At 54.4% G+C, this 18590-nt stretch overlaps 1 protein-coding gene across 1 annotated transcript in view; it reads right to left on the minus strand.

Moving 5' to 3' along the window:
- Positions 1–907: 907 nt before the first annotated feature.
- The window catches only part of JARID2 (jumonji and AT-rich interaction domain containing 2), a 151754-nt gene continuing 134071 nt past the window's right edge, over positions 908–18590 (minus strand). Inside the window, exons 9-17 of the mRNA XM_023756478.1 lie at positions 16327–16445; positions 16172–16242; positions 15368–15482; positions 12448–12553; positions 11276–11458; positions 10685–10815; positions 9413–9596; positions 6509–6616; positions 908–2429 (exon numbers count right to left, since the gene is read on the minus strand). Of these exons, the coding sequence (XP_023612246.1) occupies positions 2247–2429; positions 6509–6616; positions 9413–9596; positions 10685–10815; positions 11276–11458; positions 12448–12553; positions 15368–15482; positions 16172–16242; positions 16327–16445 (1200 nt within the window). The 3' untranslated portion in view covers positions 908–2246. The remainder of the gene's footprint in view (positions 2430–6508; positions 6617–9412; positions 9597–10684; positions 10816–11275; positions 11459–12447; positions 12554–15367; positions 15483–16171; positions 16243–16326; positions 16446–18590) is intronic.

Below are 18590 nucleotides of genomic sequence, written 5' to 3' on the forward strand. Positions count from 1 at the left end.
TGGCCTCAGCAAGGAAAGGACCTTCACAGACAGAAAACCCTGCTTCCTCCAAAACCTAACTGCAGTTAAACTCCGCGCTAACAAAAGTGGGTTTTTGTCACAAAATTAACAGTTCAACAGCTAACCTGCGTTAACAGCAGAGCACACACCTGGGTCCACAGGAAAACAAACCAAGCAGTCTGCCGTTCTGACTCCTGACAAGGATGGGGTTTCCTGCCTGCATTCCTCACAGCCCGGCACCTGGCGAGGCGCCTCGCCCGCCCTCAGGATGAGGGAAGCCTCGCACCAGCCCCGGGCGGCCCAGCCCTGTCCTTGCTGCTGCCAGTGGCCTCCGCAGGAAACAAGAGGCAAGCAGCAGGCACTGGGTTTTGCTCGAAGGGGATTCAAACCATCAGCAGTAGAAGGTGAGCCGAGTCAGGCTGTGTTGGCTGCCACTCTGCTGAGGGAGGACTCTTGCCCTCCACCCGTTTACCGGAAAAGAAAGCTCATTTCATTCACTCATCTTCCACAAGACAAATGTCAAAAAAACTTTGTTTTTATTATTAAACCTTGTAGTACAAACCTGAAAAGTAAACAAAAAACTGGCAATAAACAACATGAAGTCTTCCCTCCCAAGGGAGGAGTGCAGAGCAGCGCTAATAAATTAAATGTCAAACTGTAAGCCATAGGCAGAAGTTTACTGTCAAAAAGAGGGAAAGTACACAGCAAGGCCATAAAAACCGGACAACCACATTGGAAAACACTTGACTCCGTTTATGTAACTGTTAAATATTCCAAAACAGTTCAGTCTCTGCAACAACAACCAACAAAGTGGATCACAGGACGTTCCTGACAGTCCCACTGGCAAGCTCAGTGCAGTATGGGTAGCTACGGGATCGATGAATCCAATTATGAAACAAAGAACAGCTTGTGAAAACAGTTTCCCTTCTTTATTCCACACATACTGTACACACAACTGGAGAAGGGCAACAGCTACTCCATTATTATTTTTGTGTTGTTGTTCAGTGATGTAAGCAGCACTTATAAATGTTACAAGAAAAACCCTGTAAGCATCCAATCCAACCGATGAAGAAACTGAAATGTAAGGCTTTTCTTCATCTTGTCTTCTCACCCCCCTCCCCACGCCCACTGAGAAAAAGGCTCAAGTATTTAAAACAATTTACAGGCATATGTACAAAAGGATGGGATTCTTTTTTTTTTCTTTTTGTTACAACATGAAGAGAAAAATAGACAAGATGAGCACAAATGCATTTTCACATTCAAAAAGAACTGCAGACCTCCTAGTGGCTCTAAGTATGATCCTAAACGAAACAAATTTAACAAGAAGATTAATGCTGACTTGTGAGGTGTGAAACAAGCAGTGAGATGAGATGGAATGTTAGAAAGATTGCACGTCTATGACAAAGAAGCACTTACGGCTTCAATCACTTTTTTTTCTTTTTCTTCCCTTAAGGATGCTATTGAAGGGTTTTTTGATAAAGTAGCCAACAGCACCAAAAAAATAACAGAATGGATTTCCTAATGAAATCAGGCACAGGTTTCCACACGGGACCCCTCCGAGACAGGCAGTCTTTTTCTTCTCTCTCTTCTTTTTTCCTTAGATGCATAGTGATGTGCTGGTAAGGAGAACCTCGTCACTCAAATCTCCTCATTTTGTCTATGGTTAGGAAACAATGTCCGCCTTCAGCTGCCACAACCGCCCAGAGAAACAAAATGGGGTTCTCCGATTTTAAAAGTTACAAACTCATCTTGCACATGACTGAAGAAAAGACAGCCAAAGTAAAGCCATTTCTTTTCAAGTTTCTTGTGTGTGTGTGTGTCCTACCCCTTTTCTCTCTAGAAAAATCTCACATGACTGAAAGTTTTAAAATTTGTTCTCCAAACTTCACCCTCTTCAAAAATGGGTTAAAAAAATCCTTTTTTCCCCAACAGTTACAAAAAAAAAAAAAATCAAACAAAAAGGCTTTTGTCAGCCACAGGGGCGATACAAATTAATACAGCCCCTCAAGGGTTTTAAAACAGTGAATATACGGCAGTTTCAAAAATCTGACTGCAGTATCTAGGTATTCTAAGTACAAAAAAAAAGTTCAAGAGTTTAATGCTAAAACAAAATTAGTTCTCTAAAACCAGAAGAAAATCTTCTTTAGAGCTAGTGCAAAGACAGCTTGTATCCTACAGCAAGTACTCCAAACTAGAATATAATAATTACAAAAAATAGATCTCAATCGGCCGCGGTGTGGGCAGCTTCAGGACGAGCTCGCTGCACTCCGGGAGGAGCTGGAGGACGCCAGCCGGGAGGGTGGCACGTCCACCGTTGCTCTCTTGCGGGGCCCCCTTTTTGGTGTCGGTTTACTGAGACAGTTCTCCATGCTGCCGTTCTTACCAGAGACCTTGCCACAGATCTGATTGACCAGGCTGATGATCTGTTCCTGTTAAGGGTTGGAAGGAAGACAAAGAATTAACAAACCAGAAGAGTGCTGCCCCCAGAACCACACCAGGACCTTTGAGCGTAGAGCGGGCAGCGTGGCAGAGCTGCCGGTCCTCCTCATCAGACCACATCAAATGCAGACTTCTGAGCGCTGCCCAAGGAGCGGGTTGCAGGAAAGTCGGGGCAGACTTTAGGCATCAAGCCGAGTCTGAGATGCAGCAGGCTAGAGAACGAGATAGGCCGAACAGTTCTGAGGATGCACCTAAAACATGCTTTCCGTCTTAGGGAGAACCCACTGCCACCTCACCTGACAGCCAGCACAGCACAGGCCAGGGTGCCTGTCACATCGCCTAACCTCCAGTTCCTGTCAGGGACCCAAGGGAGCCTGATAGCACCTCCTGGTGGCTGCAAGGTGTAGACAAACTAATATGCTAAAGCCTGAAATTCATGGTCCTATAACTACACAGTTTGCTACGTAATTGTTTCCTAAAAGCTGTATCCCAATCTGGGTCTACGCCTGGTCTTGAGGTACAGATTCCCTCACCACACAGCCAGACACACAGTCCTGAGACAAACACGGCCAAACACATCAGCAGCCCACGGGGACCTCTGTGAGTGACCCCTGCAGCCTCGGAGTTCAGAGGTTAGCCAGCTGCCACCGGGGCCCCACCTAGGAAGGGGAGGACTCAGTTCACCGCCTCCACAATGAGCATTAGGAGAAAAGACCCATGGGCTTGAGGCCTCAGGTCTTCTCCACGTGCTCCCTGGGTGGTGACACAGGCCTGAAGCTGCCGTTTCACTGGCTACCCTGACACTCCAGCCTAGTTCACCTGGTCTCGCAAATGAATCAAACACTTGTCTAGAAACATTTCCGTTGCTCCCTCCTCCCTCCCTCTGTGAAGGAGAGATGACAAACAAAACACGCATTCTTATAATTCACTCGAGATAACCAATTATCTGTTGGTATCAAAAATACATTTGTAACATAACTCATAATCATCCAATTTTAAAAGAAACCACACAAAAATATCAAAATGTCATGTAGCTCTGACATAACATTTATGACACCTGCTGGGCCAGGGAGGGAGGGACCCATGTGGCTCAGGGAGCACAGGTGGCCGCCCCTTTACTCACATAGAGGCCTGAGGGCCAGCCAGGTCCTGCCTGCCTCCGGCCTTCTGGAAACAGCGCCAGAAGGCTCCTCGTACAGAAATGAAAGGGTAAAAGGCAACGAGTGAGAAGTGTCTGAAAGGAGAGAGTTAAAGACGGCCTGGGAAGGGGCAGGGCTGAATATTTGTGAAATACAATCTCTGCCCATTTGGACACTTAGACATAAACATGTAACACATGATAAATAGATGAGCTGTAAAACCCAGTGACATGGGACTAAAGCCACCTCCACAGCACGAGGAAGCCCACACTTCGCCACGGCCCACGGCCTGGCCAGGGCTGTTTGCTGGGCTTCAACAAGAGCTTGTGGTGCTCTCAGAGCCGTTTCCAAAATCCAAACCAGGGCTAAAAATTCCACAACTAAACAGTTCAACTTCCCAATGGACTTGCAGAGTTCCATTTACTAAAATAAGCCAGGCCACTGGGAGCTCAGGCGGCTTCAGAGCACCACCAACCAAGCTTTAGACCAGTGATGGCGAACCTATGACACGCAAACTCATTTTTTTGGTTGATTTTTCTTTGTTAAATGGCATTTAAATATATAAAATAAATATCAAAAATATAAGTCTTTGTTTTACTATGGTTGCAAATATCAAACAATTTCTCTATGTGACACGGCACCAGAGTGAAGTTAGGGTTTTTCAAAACGCTGACACGCCGAGCTCAAAAGGTTCGCCATCACTGCTTTAGACCAACAGGCCCCACGTGTGTGATTCTTCTTCCAGGACCTCGGTCTCATCAAACCTCTCGCTACAAGACGGCTGGAGGTGGAAACACCGGCATTTTGGAGAGCTTCAGAATCACCATGGAGAAGCCCCACTGCTGCGGGCTGCACTCTGCCAGTTGTCAGACACCAGGGTTATTTTTAACTGTTGTAGAAGCCATTTGCTGTTAAAGTGATGGTGGAAGGGCAAAGTGGTTCCTGGCTTTGCCCAACATGCACTTAAAAAGCCAAGATGCCAAGATCTATTTTCAGCCTCCAGTCTTATAACCGAGCCAAAGACTTGCACCAAACCTGCCCCACAGCTGGGCTCCCTCAGAGGCCCCCTCGCCACAGAGGCCTGTTGGGCGCCCGGGTGTGTGATGGCTTCGTGCGGTCACCTTCCACTGGATTAACCTCCGGGGAGCCTAAGGGGAGCAGGAGGGAGGCTCCAGGCAGGGCCCACAGCTGCACAGGTTGTGCCCTGTACATGGCTTGTGGCCCTGACCACGCGGCAGAAGATGGTGGGCAAGGGCTGGGGGAAGGGCCCCCGGTGGCAGCGTGTGCAGCAGTGGGCCGGCCAGGATGGGGGACAGGTCCCCATGGCAATCTGAGAGGGATCCTCAAGAAGGGCTCTGGGCCAGTCAGAAGTGAAAGGTGCCCTCTGAGGGGCAGGGCCGTGTGTTGCAGGAAGCATTTATGAGAAACTGCTGAAGGGGTGACAGCAGACAGAGGGACCCACGTGCTCGCTGCATTGGAGCCGAGAGCCTGGGAGCAGGGCTTTTCCTGCAGCCCCTCAGCTGAAGGAAGTGCACTCACCCACGGGAGTCGAATGGACTGTACATACCAACCAGCTGGCACAGGAAGGGCCCCATATGGAGCGTCTCTGAGGCCGAGTGGGGGTCTCAGTGAAGACACGCCTGGGGCACAGGAACCAGGGAGGGACAGGGAGTCCCACCCCGGCTCCTTCACTGCCGGCACAAGCACTGGCAGCCTTGGGAATTGGCTGGACCTAGGATTTACTTGGAAGGTGGAACCAACAGGACTTACAGAAATAGATGCACAGTGAGAGAGAAAGGCCCTCTCCCCATGTTAGCTGAGGCCCGTGGCTGAGGGCAAAGAGCCTGGTCCCTGCCGGATGCAATTCTCTGCCAGGCACGGAGCCTGGGGAGCTCTGAGAGCTGCCCCGGCATCATGTGCCACCACCTGCTGCCCGCTGTGTGCTCTGACCTGAGGTTAGGTGCCTGCTGCCAAAGCACCGTGATGCAGCCACAGCCGCCCCTGCCCCCGCTGGCAGCGCTGCCAGGGTATAATGGTCAGTGATGTGGGGTATCACAACCAAGCATGGGGGAGGCGGGGGGCGGGGGGGCTCTAAGTGAGAACGAAAGCCTTCTCCTCACCACCAGAGCCCCAGAGCAGAAATCCCTTCCAGGCCCTGCCAGCTGCACGGTCCAGGAAGGGCCACCAACCCAGACTCAGCGCACGGGCCACGGCCAGGAGGGCTCCTCTGCCCTGGCCCCGAGACCCTGAGTCGGGCTTCTCTCAGAACTCGGCCACAGGCTTGGTTCTGAGGCCCTGCCAGCAGCCACAGCTGGGATATCCCCGGTCCAGGCGGCTCAGGGTCTGGAAGGAGGAAGGAAAGGCCCTCCCCCTGCCATCAGCGCTGGAACAGGTGCTCAGTTGGGGTCTGTCCTGTGATGGATGGGCACAGGCAGCCAGTGCGGCACAGGGGACAGCAGCACCAGATCTTGAAACCACGTCCCTTATAAATGGAGGGAGGCCTGGGGCCAGGAATGCTGACTGAGATGCTGCCAGGGCTCGATGGGGAGGGAGAGCTGCGGCCCTGCATGGGGAGGTGTGCACAGGCCCACGTACAAAGCTACGAGCGACATGGAGGAGAAAACTGGAATGAAACCACGTTTGGGAAAGAGAAATTTTGTTTCAGTTCCTGGGTTTCTCCAGGTCAGACAACCTCACAATCCCCCATCTTGGGACAGAGTTACTTTCCCACAGGCTGGTCTCTGTCCAGCCACGAGCACCAGAAAGAATCATGGGGGATGCACCTGGTCTCGGGCCTTGCCCAACTGGCTCAAGTTGGGTGCTGAGAGGCCTGCTCGTCCCTACAGTAAATGAAGGCAGGCGACACAACGGCCATCCCCTGCAGGGCCCCTGCTGGCTGCTCGCGGAGGCCCTCATGTGGCGACACTGACCTCATCATAGCGGTACATCAGCTTCAGCCCTCGGCACGACTTCTGCTTCTCCACGTGGCGCAGGGCACACTCCAGGCAGAACACCACGTTCTCGTTCTCCTGAACCACCTGCAAGGAAGACGCTCCTGAGGTGCTGACGGGGATCGTGGCACTGCTGCCGGGACGTGCCCGGGAGGGACGGGAAGGGAGAGGCCCCAGGAACCAGGGACGGCCTGTCCGGACATCTGCTGTCCACGCTAAGGAGTGTGCATCTCTCACAGGAAGTTAACGGGGGAAATCACCTGCAGCACGGTCTCCAACAACGCTGTGGAAACGGGTAACGGACTGTCTCCGAGTTGCACCTAAGGTGCCTCGAGTTCCCCCGATTCCTGCTGCACTTGCCTGAGAGGTTCTAGGTGCCGTTAGGCGGGGAAGATGGGATAAAGTACCGATGGTTGTTTAGAAGCTCGCACATTCTGAGACCTTTTTGTTCAAAACTACCCTGGCAGGCACAGCGGTGCCAGCTCGGGGGGAGCAGGCCCAGGACATCCCTGCAGCTCCATCAGTCCAGCTGGGAACGTGGGAGCTGTCCTGCCCCCCAGCCCCTGGCCAGACGCCAACCAGCACAGTCTTGATCCTCTGCCACCCAGACAGGCCCCTCCTGCCACACCCACAAGAGCCTCCAGCGGCCGTGTGAGAGCACACGCCAGACCCCACGGCCACATGGAGCACGTGCGGCAGCATGTGGACAGGCGTGACCCACCACAGACAGCACGGGTGACCTGGACCGTGGGGCAAGGAGAAAGGACAGCTGCCTGGTTTGTGGGGGTTCCCACCCCCCACTCCAACTTCTAGTCCTGTTCTCATTCTGTGTTTAAAATTAAAAGGCAATGCTGCCTTAAGCCACAAGATGCAAGAGGTCCCGGCCCTTTCATAAAGATGTAGACCGGAGGCTCCTGTCTCCAGTGCTTCTGGGCAAAGGCGAGAACACAAGCTGGAGGAGCAAAGAGGTGACGCTGGCAGAGACGCATCACCTTTAAAGACATGGCTAGCGGTAGGGACGGACAAAAATGCCGTTACTAGGTGTCCAAGCAATGAAAACTGTAAATACAAGTAAAACCTCAGTTTTTACCTATGAATTTAGAACACATGCTTTATAACATTCAGGCTGATAAATGCCTGGTGACAACTCTCAAGGTACAGGCTTCTGAAGGTGTGCAAATGAGCCCCCGGGAGCGGACCAGTGCCACACAGAGTCCGGAGTGTCGCTCACGCTCACGGGAGTAAGGCAGCTATTATTCCCATGGGAACAATGACACCAGAGCGAGAGGAATGAACACAGACCTCGAGGACTCTGTGAGTGACCTTCACAAATGTGGGCACAGACAGACTAGACAGAAGACATGTGGTTGTTATGCACTGAATTATATCCACCCAATTCACAGGCTGCCGTCTTGACCGCAGTAGCTTAGAATGTGATGATTTGTAGACGGGCCTGGAAAGAGGTGATTAAGGTAAAATGAGGTTTTAAGTGTGGGGTCCAGTCCAATATGACGTATGTTCTTACAAGAAGAAATTAGGACACAGATATGCAGAGGGAAGACCAGGGGAGGAACTGGGAGAAGGGGGCACCTACAAGCCAAGGAAGAGAGAGGCCTTAGAAGGAACCAACCCTGCTGACACCTGGGTCTCGGACTCCCAGCCTCTGCCATGGTGCTGAAATAAGTGTCTTTGTTGGAGCCCCCAGTCTGTGGAATTTGCCACAGGAGCCCCAGCAAACTAATACAGCAGTTTCTCTCCTTCTTTCAGAGTTCTGACCTCCCTGATGTTACAAAGAGCATATGATTCAACTGGGACTGGCTGTGTGGCCCATCTCTTCTGCGGGGCAGCTGGGTGGGAGCCAGGCACATGGGTGAGCAATGCAGTCAGACCTGACACACTTGCTGCTCTGCATCTAGGCACGTGGGCCTCATGTGAGGGCGTTGGTGCCATGCTGGCAGGGGGTGAGCACTTACTTTCTAAGCTCCTCTTTCTGGAGGAAGAATGCACACAGGAGGGGAGAGGGCACCAGCACTGGAGGCCACGAGTGCCAGGCTGAGGTGTGTGGTGGGGAGCACCTGGAGTGGGAGTTGGGGCACCCACATACCTGTGTCAGGGCAGCTGCCCAGTGGGAAGGGAGAGATGAGCTACCCCAGCCCAGCTGTCCACTAAGCCAAGTTCTGCCAGGCCCCTCTGGCCTGGGATGGGCGGGTAACCCAGCCACACCATCACAGGTGAGGCTGAGGCGGAGCAGCCCCAAGCTCTCAGACACTGAGGGAACAAACCCGAAAGAATGGAAGGGAGACGGGGGCTGCGCTGGCAGACGGAGGGGCAGGAGGAAGAGCTGGCTCAGAGGCAACTCTGATCAGAGGCGGGGAGGCTGGGGATGGGAGAGTGTTGCTGAAGAGAAACATTCGTTTTAACCAAAGACAGATTTCAGAGTCCTGAGGACAATGAGACAAGTCACGGAGGTGAATGGAAACTGGGGAAAAGCCAAGGTTAGATGAGGTCCTACGTCAACTTTGGCAGCAGCGTGGGGGCAGCTCAGCCCCTCACCAGGGGACACCAAGGGAAGCCTGGGGAGGGGGTGACAGGGCAGGGTGTGAGGGAGGCCCTCTTCCCGCAGACATGAAGCCACACATGCAGAGAGACCCTGTGGAGGAGGACGGGCAGAGCAGAGCCCACCCGCCCTCGGTCCCTCTGACCTGGTTGCTGAGGATGAGGCGCTGACCCCTAGAGGTCGGGACCCTGGCCCAGGGGGGCAGGAGGTCCAAGGGCGGGCCTCTTGACAGGCTTCCTGCAGCGGGAAGCCCCTCTGTGGGCAGGCACAGCGCGCATGCACAGGCGGGAGTCGGCCGGGTCCCAGGCAGGGGCCCGCAGGCTCACCATGGACAGGTAGCACAAATGTTGGCAGATCTGACACCTCCTCTCTGAGGTCTCCAACTGCAGCCACTTTCGAGGCTTTTTCTTCCCGTCCACCACAGTGCTGCTGCTGTCGTGGCTGCCGTAGCGGGCAGAGGAGTGGAGGCCGGCCTCGAACAGCTGCCTCCGCTGCCGCAGCTCCGTATCCCTGTCCAAACACAACACAAGCACCGGGCCCTCAGGAGGCTGAGCACTGCGCCTGGCCGTCCCTCCCCTTCAAAGGGAGCATGCTGCGCCCCAGGCAACTGCCCCCTCCCCCGTCCGGGTGCACCCTCCTGTCGGAGGAGGGCGGTGAGAAGTACATGCTCACCTTCCCAAGGCCCCCAAATGAGGACCCGTGTTCTTCAGTCAGAAGGTCAGACAACCCCCCAGCTTCCAAGGCTACTCTGACAACTGGGCTCTGCCTAACAGGAGCGCCACACACCAGGACACACATGGCAAACCCCTCACTGCTACCTAAGAGGGCCCTGCCCCTTCACTCCGAGCCAAGAACGGATGTAACAAACTATTTGCTGGTATTGTCATCAAAGGTTCGACCAACACGAGTCGAAATCCGTGTGCTGTCCGTCAGCACTACCGACCGAGTCTCTCCCCTGGGAGGGAGAGATCACGAAGCTACATGGTGGGAAAAGAGAAGAGGGTTACACAGGAAGCCAAGCAAAGGGTGGCACTTCTCCTCAGCTTCTGCCCTGATCCGCTTCAACCTTGGGAGAGCTCCTTCGATCGCTGCGGGACGGAAGCTGGGTGTGGGCCTCAACACGGGACAGGCCAGCCACACACAGGCGCTGGGGCCGATGCCAGCTGCGCAGTGGTGTCTCACACACGCATCCTGAGCAGGTTGGCAAGAAGACCGAGTGAGGCTCCGTGGGCCTCTCCACACCCACCCTAACCTCTAGAAAGGAGGCAGTGGCCACCATTTCCTCCCTGGCAACATGCTGCTAGGATCCGAGGTGCCCGGGCATCAGAGCCACCTCCTGGCAACGTGCTGCTAGGATCCGAGGTGCCCGGGCATCAGAGCCACCTCCTGGCCACTCCACAGAGGAATAACCTTTTGCATCAGCACCTCAGGAAATTCTGACTCCAAATAGCAAACATGAAAACAGAAGAGGAAATTTAAATTAAAGAGTAAATAAAAATATAAAAAAAACACACCCAAAAGGTTTCACCCATCTAGCCAAGCACCAGTGGGGCCTGGCGCCCCGGCCTCGACCCAGGGCAGGAACCGGGTCTGGTTACCTGAGCTCGTCCAGAAGGGCCGAGATGGTACTGAGAGTGGGGCCGTTCTCCTTTTTCGCTTCCGCCTGTGCAATCTGGTAGAGTAACTTCTCCATGGAAAACGGCTTCGCTATATGGCGGCGCTTCATTTCCTGCAAGAAGCGGTCACATCCCTTTAGGGTGGGCAGGCTTTTTCTTTACGGGGCAGAGGATGCAATCTCAATTTTAAAATTCTGAGTTCCACTGGACTTCAAAGCAGTGAAACTCGTACAACAATCCTGTTTGCCTGTGGGAAAGGCACCAGGGACCAGCAAACGCCATTGCTGCGCCACCAGCCACTGGGCAGGGGCCCCAACGTGACAACGGGGGGAGACTTTCCCCCACTGCCAATGTTTACCTGAAGTGCCGCCAGTCGGTCCCCCCAGCTTACAGTGCGCCCACAATGGGACTCAGAATCTCTCTTGATACAAATAAACACCTAACAGATCTTCTTTCCTAGGAAAACCTCTCTGACACCTCTTAGAAACATTTTCTAAAATTACGCCCATGTAAAAAGGGACGGGCAGCACAGGGACGTGGGCGTGTGTCTGCGCATGCGCATCGCCTGCCTACCTTGGCCGTCTCGAAGCCCATACTTGTCCACTGGGTGGTGGCAAAGTGCACGGTCTCAGAGACGCTGTAGCCGCAGCACACTTTAGACACAAAGGATCCTGGGAAGCAGACGACGAACTGGCCGCTCTGCTGCACGGTCCTGTGCACCTTGATGCCTTCTTTGCACAGCACCTCCGGGGAGATCTGGGGAGCAGGTCAGGGCTGAGACACACTCTGCAGGACGCACTCGTGGCCGCTCTCCCACCCCCACTGCCCCACCACTGCCCCGGCCTGCCCAGCAGGTGGTGACATGCACACCTGCCCTCCAGGCGGGGCCTCGGGAGTTAAGAAGGGGCCTCTTCATGAGGAGACAGATCAGATTTGGTATTGGAGATTGTTTGTTTCTCATTTAAAAAGTAAAGATGCCAACCTGATTAGAAGAAAGATCTAAACTGAAACTGGACCAAGAGTGACAACAGAGCCACCCAGATGTGCGGCCACTATGAGAACACAGCCCTACAGCCACATCAGAGCCTTTCCCGTCCCCACCCAGCAGTGACAGGGGTGGGAATGGGAAAAATCCTCCATCTGCAGAGCCAGGCAGAGCCACAGAGGTACAGCCTGGGGACCTTCGAACCTGCACCCTAGAGGGGCTGCAGGCAGAGCCACAGAGGTACAGCCTGGGGACCTTCAAACCTGCACCCTAGAGGGGCCTGAGCTCAGGTGTCCGAACACGAGGCTAAAAGGACTCCCAGGAACTCAACAGCCTCGTGACTTCCTAAAAATGGGATCAGAAGCCTTTGTGCCCATCCCTGTGAGGTGGAGGGCTTCTGCTCTGTTGTCCAGTCATCCAGGTGCCCAGCAGGTGGGAATAGCAGTACCAACAGACCCCAGTGCCCACCCAAAAGCAGGACCCACCTCGCCACACACCCCAGTCTCCACACACAAAACCAGCCCTGCGACAGATTCAAAGGCGACAGCGCACGTGCCCCACGTCCTGTGCAATCTGAGGAAAGCACCTGTTTGGTGTCCATAGAAGAGGAAGGACATCTAGTTTGGATGATGCTGTGAGGATTCATTTTGCGTTGTCCTCTGTGCCTCTGAAAGGCAGGCCAGCCAAGAGGGTGACTGACAAACAGCCCTGCCTACCCCGTGCCCGGGCCGGTGCCAGCACAGGCAGGAGCTGCACATACCATGACGTTGCTCTCCAGCATCTGCAGCCCTGGGGTCCCGTTGGCTTGCAGCAGGGTGTGCACCACGTCCTCGAGCTTGCTCTCCTCCTCAGCAGGAATGCAATACCTGATGTTGGGAGACAAGGCAGAGACTTGACCAGGACCCTGCCTGGGGAGCCTGGGCTGGGCCCACCCTGCATCCTCCCTCGGATAAAGGAGCAAATGTGGGCCTGGGAAGCAGCCTCAGGTGCAGTAGAGAGACTGAAACTTGGAGGAGGGACTGAGTCCTGGGATCGGGGAGGTGCCTGGCTCGGTGACTGGCACCGTGGTTGTCAGGCCGCACCCACCCCACTCCCAGGCAACACTGCTGCTTCCGACCAGCATAGCACAGCATGCTCATCTTTTATGCAGATCTGACCTATACATGAGCCAAAAAACCTTCAAATCAAAAACAGATGTTTAAAACTCCTTATAAATCAGACCCAGGCACATCTGCAGACTCAATTAGCCTCCCGTGAGTGCGCCCAGGCTGCGTCTCATCCCCGGGCTGGCATTTGACACTGTTCTGTAACAGGAGGCGCTGCAGAACTAGGATTCGGTGCTGGAATACGCGGTTCCCTCGGCTCTCCAACCCGGGCCACCTTGTGAGAGCCTGGCCCAGCTCAAGCTCCTGGCCCCAGAGCCGTGGGCTAGGTGACCGGAAAGGCAGGACAACCCCCCAGTTCTCCAAACACAGAAAAAGTTGGGGGAAGGAGTCCTGGCTGTGCATATGCTGGCTCATGCCTGCGCACGGACCGACCGCGGCCGCTGTGAAATTATGGAATGAGAGGAGGGTGCACCGGGTCGCGGGCCTGCCCCACCGAGGCAGCTGGGCGTGCCAGAACCCAGCCAGCCAAGGATCAGCTGGCGAAACACACAGGAAATCAACCCACACAGGCCTGCGTCACGCAGACTGAGGGACGGTTGGGAGCCGAGCGGTGGAGGCAGCTGCAGGGTGAGGCTGGGGACAGCACAGACCCCAGAGCACAGCTACGGAGCGACAGCGAAGACGGTGGGGGAAGGGCGAGGATGCCGGCAGACCTGAGCTGACAGGGATGTCTGGAACCTTACTGCGGCCACGGAGAGTGGGGGAATTACTGCTGGTGTCCCCAGAAGGGGACACCTACCTGTGAAAATCCAGGGGCCAGGCAGTCGGCGTGCATAAGGCAGGTGTGCCAGGCCTCCTCCAGGCCCTCCCTTCTGTCTCCCGCGCCCATAGGGGTCGGCAGGCTGCAGTGGGACACCTGCTGAGTGGACCCTGGGCAAGGTGACCTCTCCGAGTACAGCCCACCCTCCATCCCCGAGTCTTGACGGGACCTGGGGCTGCAGAGCACAGGCAGCCACTGGCCCAGGGGCAGCCAGGTCAGGGGCAGCAGCTCTGGTGCAGTCGTGACACTGCCCAGCTCCGGTCACTCTGGGCAGCCGCCCGGCCCTCAGGCCCAGTTCCAACCTGGCACCTTCCCCCAGGCCCGCAGGCAGGCCTGCACTCGGCTGCGCTGAGGTGTCTGTGATGAAATCCTTCACTTGGAGGCCAAATCCTGTTTCAGCTGCCACATGGAGTGGTTTTTATTATGTTCATGTTATTTCAATGCCAACATATTCTGTTACCGATTTGATTTAAACCCAGGGTTTCTAACCAAAATCAGATGTTTTACAAAAAACCGCAACCCATGAAGTTCTCCGATCACATCCCACCTCCTCTTTATCCCTCAGTGACGGGCAGGGGTTCGTGTTCAGGAAGTCCACAGACTCCCATGTCCCTTCCTCTAACCCAACCTTCACCCGAGGGGCCGGCAGGGGTGCTGGCTCAGGTCGCAGGTCTGGGGGGACTCCCTGAACCCCACACCAGGCCTGCGCTGTCCACAGAAGCTTCTCCACGTAAATGACATGGAGGGCACAGGGGCTCCGGGAAAGGGCCACACCCTCTCCCAGTCGCCACCCTCGCCCTGGACAACACAGCTGCACGTACTCTGCCCAAAGCCTCCACAAGCCGGCAGCCACTCACAGACCAACCGCAGGCGCTGAGACCACCCTCCCTTGCACACAGGCTCCCAGGAGGCCCGCAGGCCCTGCTCACATCAACACCAACCACCACCTCCTACAGTGTGGCCGGGACGCAGGGGCACCATAATGAGGCCGCTGCAGACCTGGCTCCTCAGAGCACGGACGGTAGTGCTAAGGCTGTTTGTTTTCGTAAAGAAGCCTCATCACCCGTGAGGACAATAAGCAGTCAGCGCAGGATGAACGTGAGGCTGGTAGACTGTCAGACAACAAGACGTCTGATTATTTGCAGTAATTTCCCATCTGCCACCTAAATAAAGGAACCGAAGAGCCAGCCAGGGATCAGACCTGGGTGGAGGTGACAGGCTCCAGGTGGGCACCGAGCAGGCTGCTTCCCACAAAACAGACAGATGTGTCCAGGGGAGACAACATGTGTGCCTGACACAGCAAGAACTCCATTTCCCATAAGACCTGCTCTCCCCGCAGCCATTGGGGGGTTGGGAGGCTCTGCAGAGACACTCAAAACGATTGCTGACGAGGCCAGAGAGGGAACAGAAGGCATGCCTGACACCGCCCACCTGTCCCACTGTGATTCCCTTCCTGTTTCTCAGACCTAGTATGAAACAAACACTTGGAAACCAACAATAACAAGTCCTATCCTAGAAGAAAAATCAAATAGAAATAGGCAACTGACAAAAAATGGGAACATAAATGAGCATATGAAGTGATGCTTATCACCAGAGCAACTTAAAATATTCCCTGCCACTTGCAGCCCCTCCAACAGAGGCAGGAAATCCCAAGCTGGGAGCTCCGACAAGGAGCTGGGACACAGGAAAGCAGCTCTCGGAGGCTGTCCACGCCCCCCCCCCCGCACCCCCCCCACCAGGGCCAGCATACTCACCAAATGCAGTCAGCACCAGTGTGTAAGTAGTCGATGTAGGGAAGGTGGTTTTGGTCTCGAGACCAGCATGAGGTAGAAAAGACCATGCCAATATTTAGCCAGGGAATTGTCACTCCTAAAACATAAAGGGAGAAAGCAGCAACAACGTCTGAGTAACAGCTATCAGAATCACCATTTTATTCCCAAACAGGAGAAAGAAAGAAAGAAATGGGATTCAAAACCAGCCAGGCAAAGCCCAGTAAGAAGGACCTTGCTCTTCCTGCTTGCTGCACAGAAGCCAGGCTGAGATGGGCGCGCTACAAACAGCACTGGAAGGGCAGCTTACTCCACAAGTCGGGCAGCACGATGCCCCAGGGAACGTGACCATGATGACTGTTGGCAATAACCAGCAGCCATGGGCTGGGCCCCAAGGCTGAGAACGGGGACACCAGACCTGACTCGTGTCTGGAGAGGCCCTGAGCACTCGCCTCCACGGGGCGTGGAGGGTCCCAGCCTTCAGTGACCTGAGGCCCCAGGACACCTGGCTTTCCAAACAGGCGTAGAACCTCCCACGGAGGAGCCTGCACTCGTCCTGAGGGGGCAAGACTTCTGCTCTGAAAACACCAATTCAAGGTGAAAAGATGGCCACTAAGCACCTGCCAGCTCCTAGATGCTGTGATTTGGTCCACCTTTCTACATATTGACGGATTTCAATTATGACCCTATTTCTTTCTTTCCTGCAAATCAGTGTCTTGAATCTAAATACTCTCCACCGGAAGCCCCCGTCCCTTTCCAGCTCCAGCTCCCGATGGACGTGGGACTCACCAGGCACAGCACCGAGGTGGCGCAGGATGGACCCTGTGTTATTGGGGAGGACGGTGAGGTTCCATCCATGCCTGCAGAAGAAAGAGGGGCATCACAAGGCTGGCGAGAAGAACACCATCTAGTCCCCAAAATGCAGACAACAGGTCCAACTCTACCTTGAAAACGGTTCTGACTTCCCCACGGGGAACCCGCTGCCGTGCGTGTTGGTGTCCACCTTGCCGCAGTGCACCGCCACGTGGCAGTCCTTCTCCTCCACGAGCCTCCAGTACTCTTGCTGCAGGGAGAGCGAGGAGTCAGCACAGCTCACCCACCACACTGGACACGAGTGCACGAGGAAGGAGCATCACAGAACAGCCCCAAGAGAGCACGGAGTGGGACAGCGATGCTCGAATGACCTCTGCAGGCAGGTCCCAGAACTGAGGGCAGGGACCCCAACAGACAAACGCACACACATTCATGGCAGCCTCATGCACCTCAGTTGAAACGTGGAAGTAAGCCGTGTCCACACAGATGGACGGACAGGCCTGAGGAGGTGGTCCATACAAAGGCCTGCTCTTCAGCCTTCAAAGGAAGGACAGACTGACACGTGCCAGATGGCCCACCTTGAAGACACAATGCCCAGGGAAATAAGCCAGTCACACGGGACAAATACCACACGGTTCCACTTCCATGAGGTACCGAGCACAGTCAGAATCTCAGACTGAAGGCAGAATGGCAACTGCCAGGGGCTGGGGACGGAGTCACAGGAAGTTATTGCATAATGGGAACAGAGTTTCAGTTTTGCTAGATGAACAGCATTTTGGAGATGGATGGTGGTGGTGATTGCACAATGTGAATGTACTTACACTGCTGAACTGTACACTTAAAAATGGTTAAGATGGTAAAGTTAAGGCTATCATAATAAAAATTATTTAAATGAAAGGGTACAGGAAATGAAATGATACAGAGGCGGAGGACATGCCACTGTGGTCCTCAGACTGAAGTAAACACAGCCTCCCCTCCAGCACCTCACACGCGTCCCAGGACCAGCCGTCCTGACCTCTAGGAAGAGCAAAGCCCACACTCACCCAGCTGTACCCACACCAACTGACTCCGATGGAGGCGGTGGGTACAGCGGCCGGCGCAAAATGCTGCCCTTGTAACTAACCTATTGAGTGTGGCAGGAACGCGTTTTACTAACAGGTGAGCAGACGTGCCCAGATTACCTTTAGGCAACTCCCACATTCAGAGACACTTTTCATTTTGTTTCAATTATCAATCTAGAAGCGCAGCATCGCTTCCCTAATCCTGACAAAGCCCATTTAGCGGGAACCACCTTTCAAGGAGGAAGCCTAACCAATAACCACAGGTCAGCTCAGGGCAGTGCTGCCAGTGTAACACTGCAGAAGGGGAGGGCACTGCGCAGGCGGGGATGGGCACTGCAGGTGCCCACAGCACTGGGCAACTTCTACAGAGAGGGGCCAGCTGGCGGCGTCAAAGGCCCCAAACCAGAGGTTCTCAACCTGTGGGTCTCGACCCCTTTGGCGGTCGAATGACCCTTTCACAGGGGTCGCCTAAGACCATCCTGCATATCAGATATTGACATTACGATTCATAACAGTAGCAACATTACAGTTATGAAGTAGCAACAAAAATAATTTTATGGTTGGGTCACAACATGAGGAACTGTATTTAAAGGGCCAGAAGGTTGAGAACCACTGCCCCAAGCCAAGAATAAATCAACATCATTAAATGCCTGGATTCCTTAAACAGAGGTCCTCAAACGTAAGGAAGGAAGGGATAGTCTGGCTGACGGGACTGGTGACAGTTGGGCCCCGCCAGCCGGGTATCAGACTGACAGCAACCGCTCGTAGGTGAGTACCGCTGTGGGAGGAAGGGACCTGCTGCTACATGGGGGACACTCCACTTGCTGAGCACTGGCCAGGAAGGTGGGCCTTCTTTGAAGGAGCGAGAAGCTAGACAACCTCAGACAAAAAGTTTGGATTTTAGCAATTATTCCTATTGTGTTTAAATATTATGTAACTGCTAAAGCAAAAGCCAAACTTCCAGAGAGAATGAATTCTCAAGTAGGAAACTAAAATAAGCCAAGCTTTCCTCGTGCTACGGGTGGTAATAAAAACTGCACCTTCACAGACGTCCACCCACAAGGATGGACGTTGTGCAACAAAGGCCTCTTTTTCCAAAGAGCCACGTTCCTTTCTTCTGACGTGCCTGCCACACAAGCCATGAGCACTTCGCAAGCAACTGTGTGGCCACGTGTCCCAGAACCGGGCCCCGGCTGACACTGTGGTTGATGGCGTGGGCAAGGCCAAGACTGGGGGATGGGGCGGCGGTCAGGCCACAGCATGGCGTTCCAAGGCAGCACCCAGAGCACAGAGCTCGGCGTGTGCCCATGAGCAGAGACCCAGGCCTAAAGGGA

Source organism: Myotis lucifugus, unplaced genomic scaffold (genome assembly GCF_000147115.1).
Source record: "Myotis lucifugus unplaced genomic scaffold, Myoluc2.0 scaffold_95, whole genome shotgun sequence".
NCBI lineage: Eukaryota > Metazoa > Chordata > Mammalia > Chiroptera > Vespertilionidae > Myotis > Myotis lucifugus.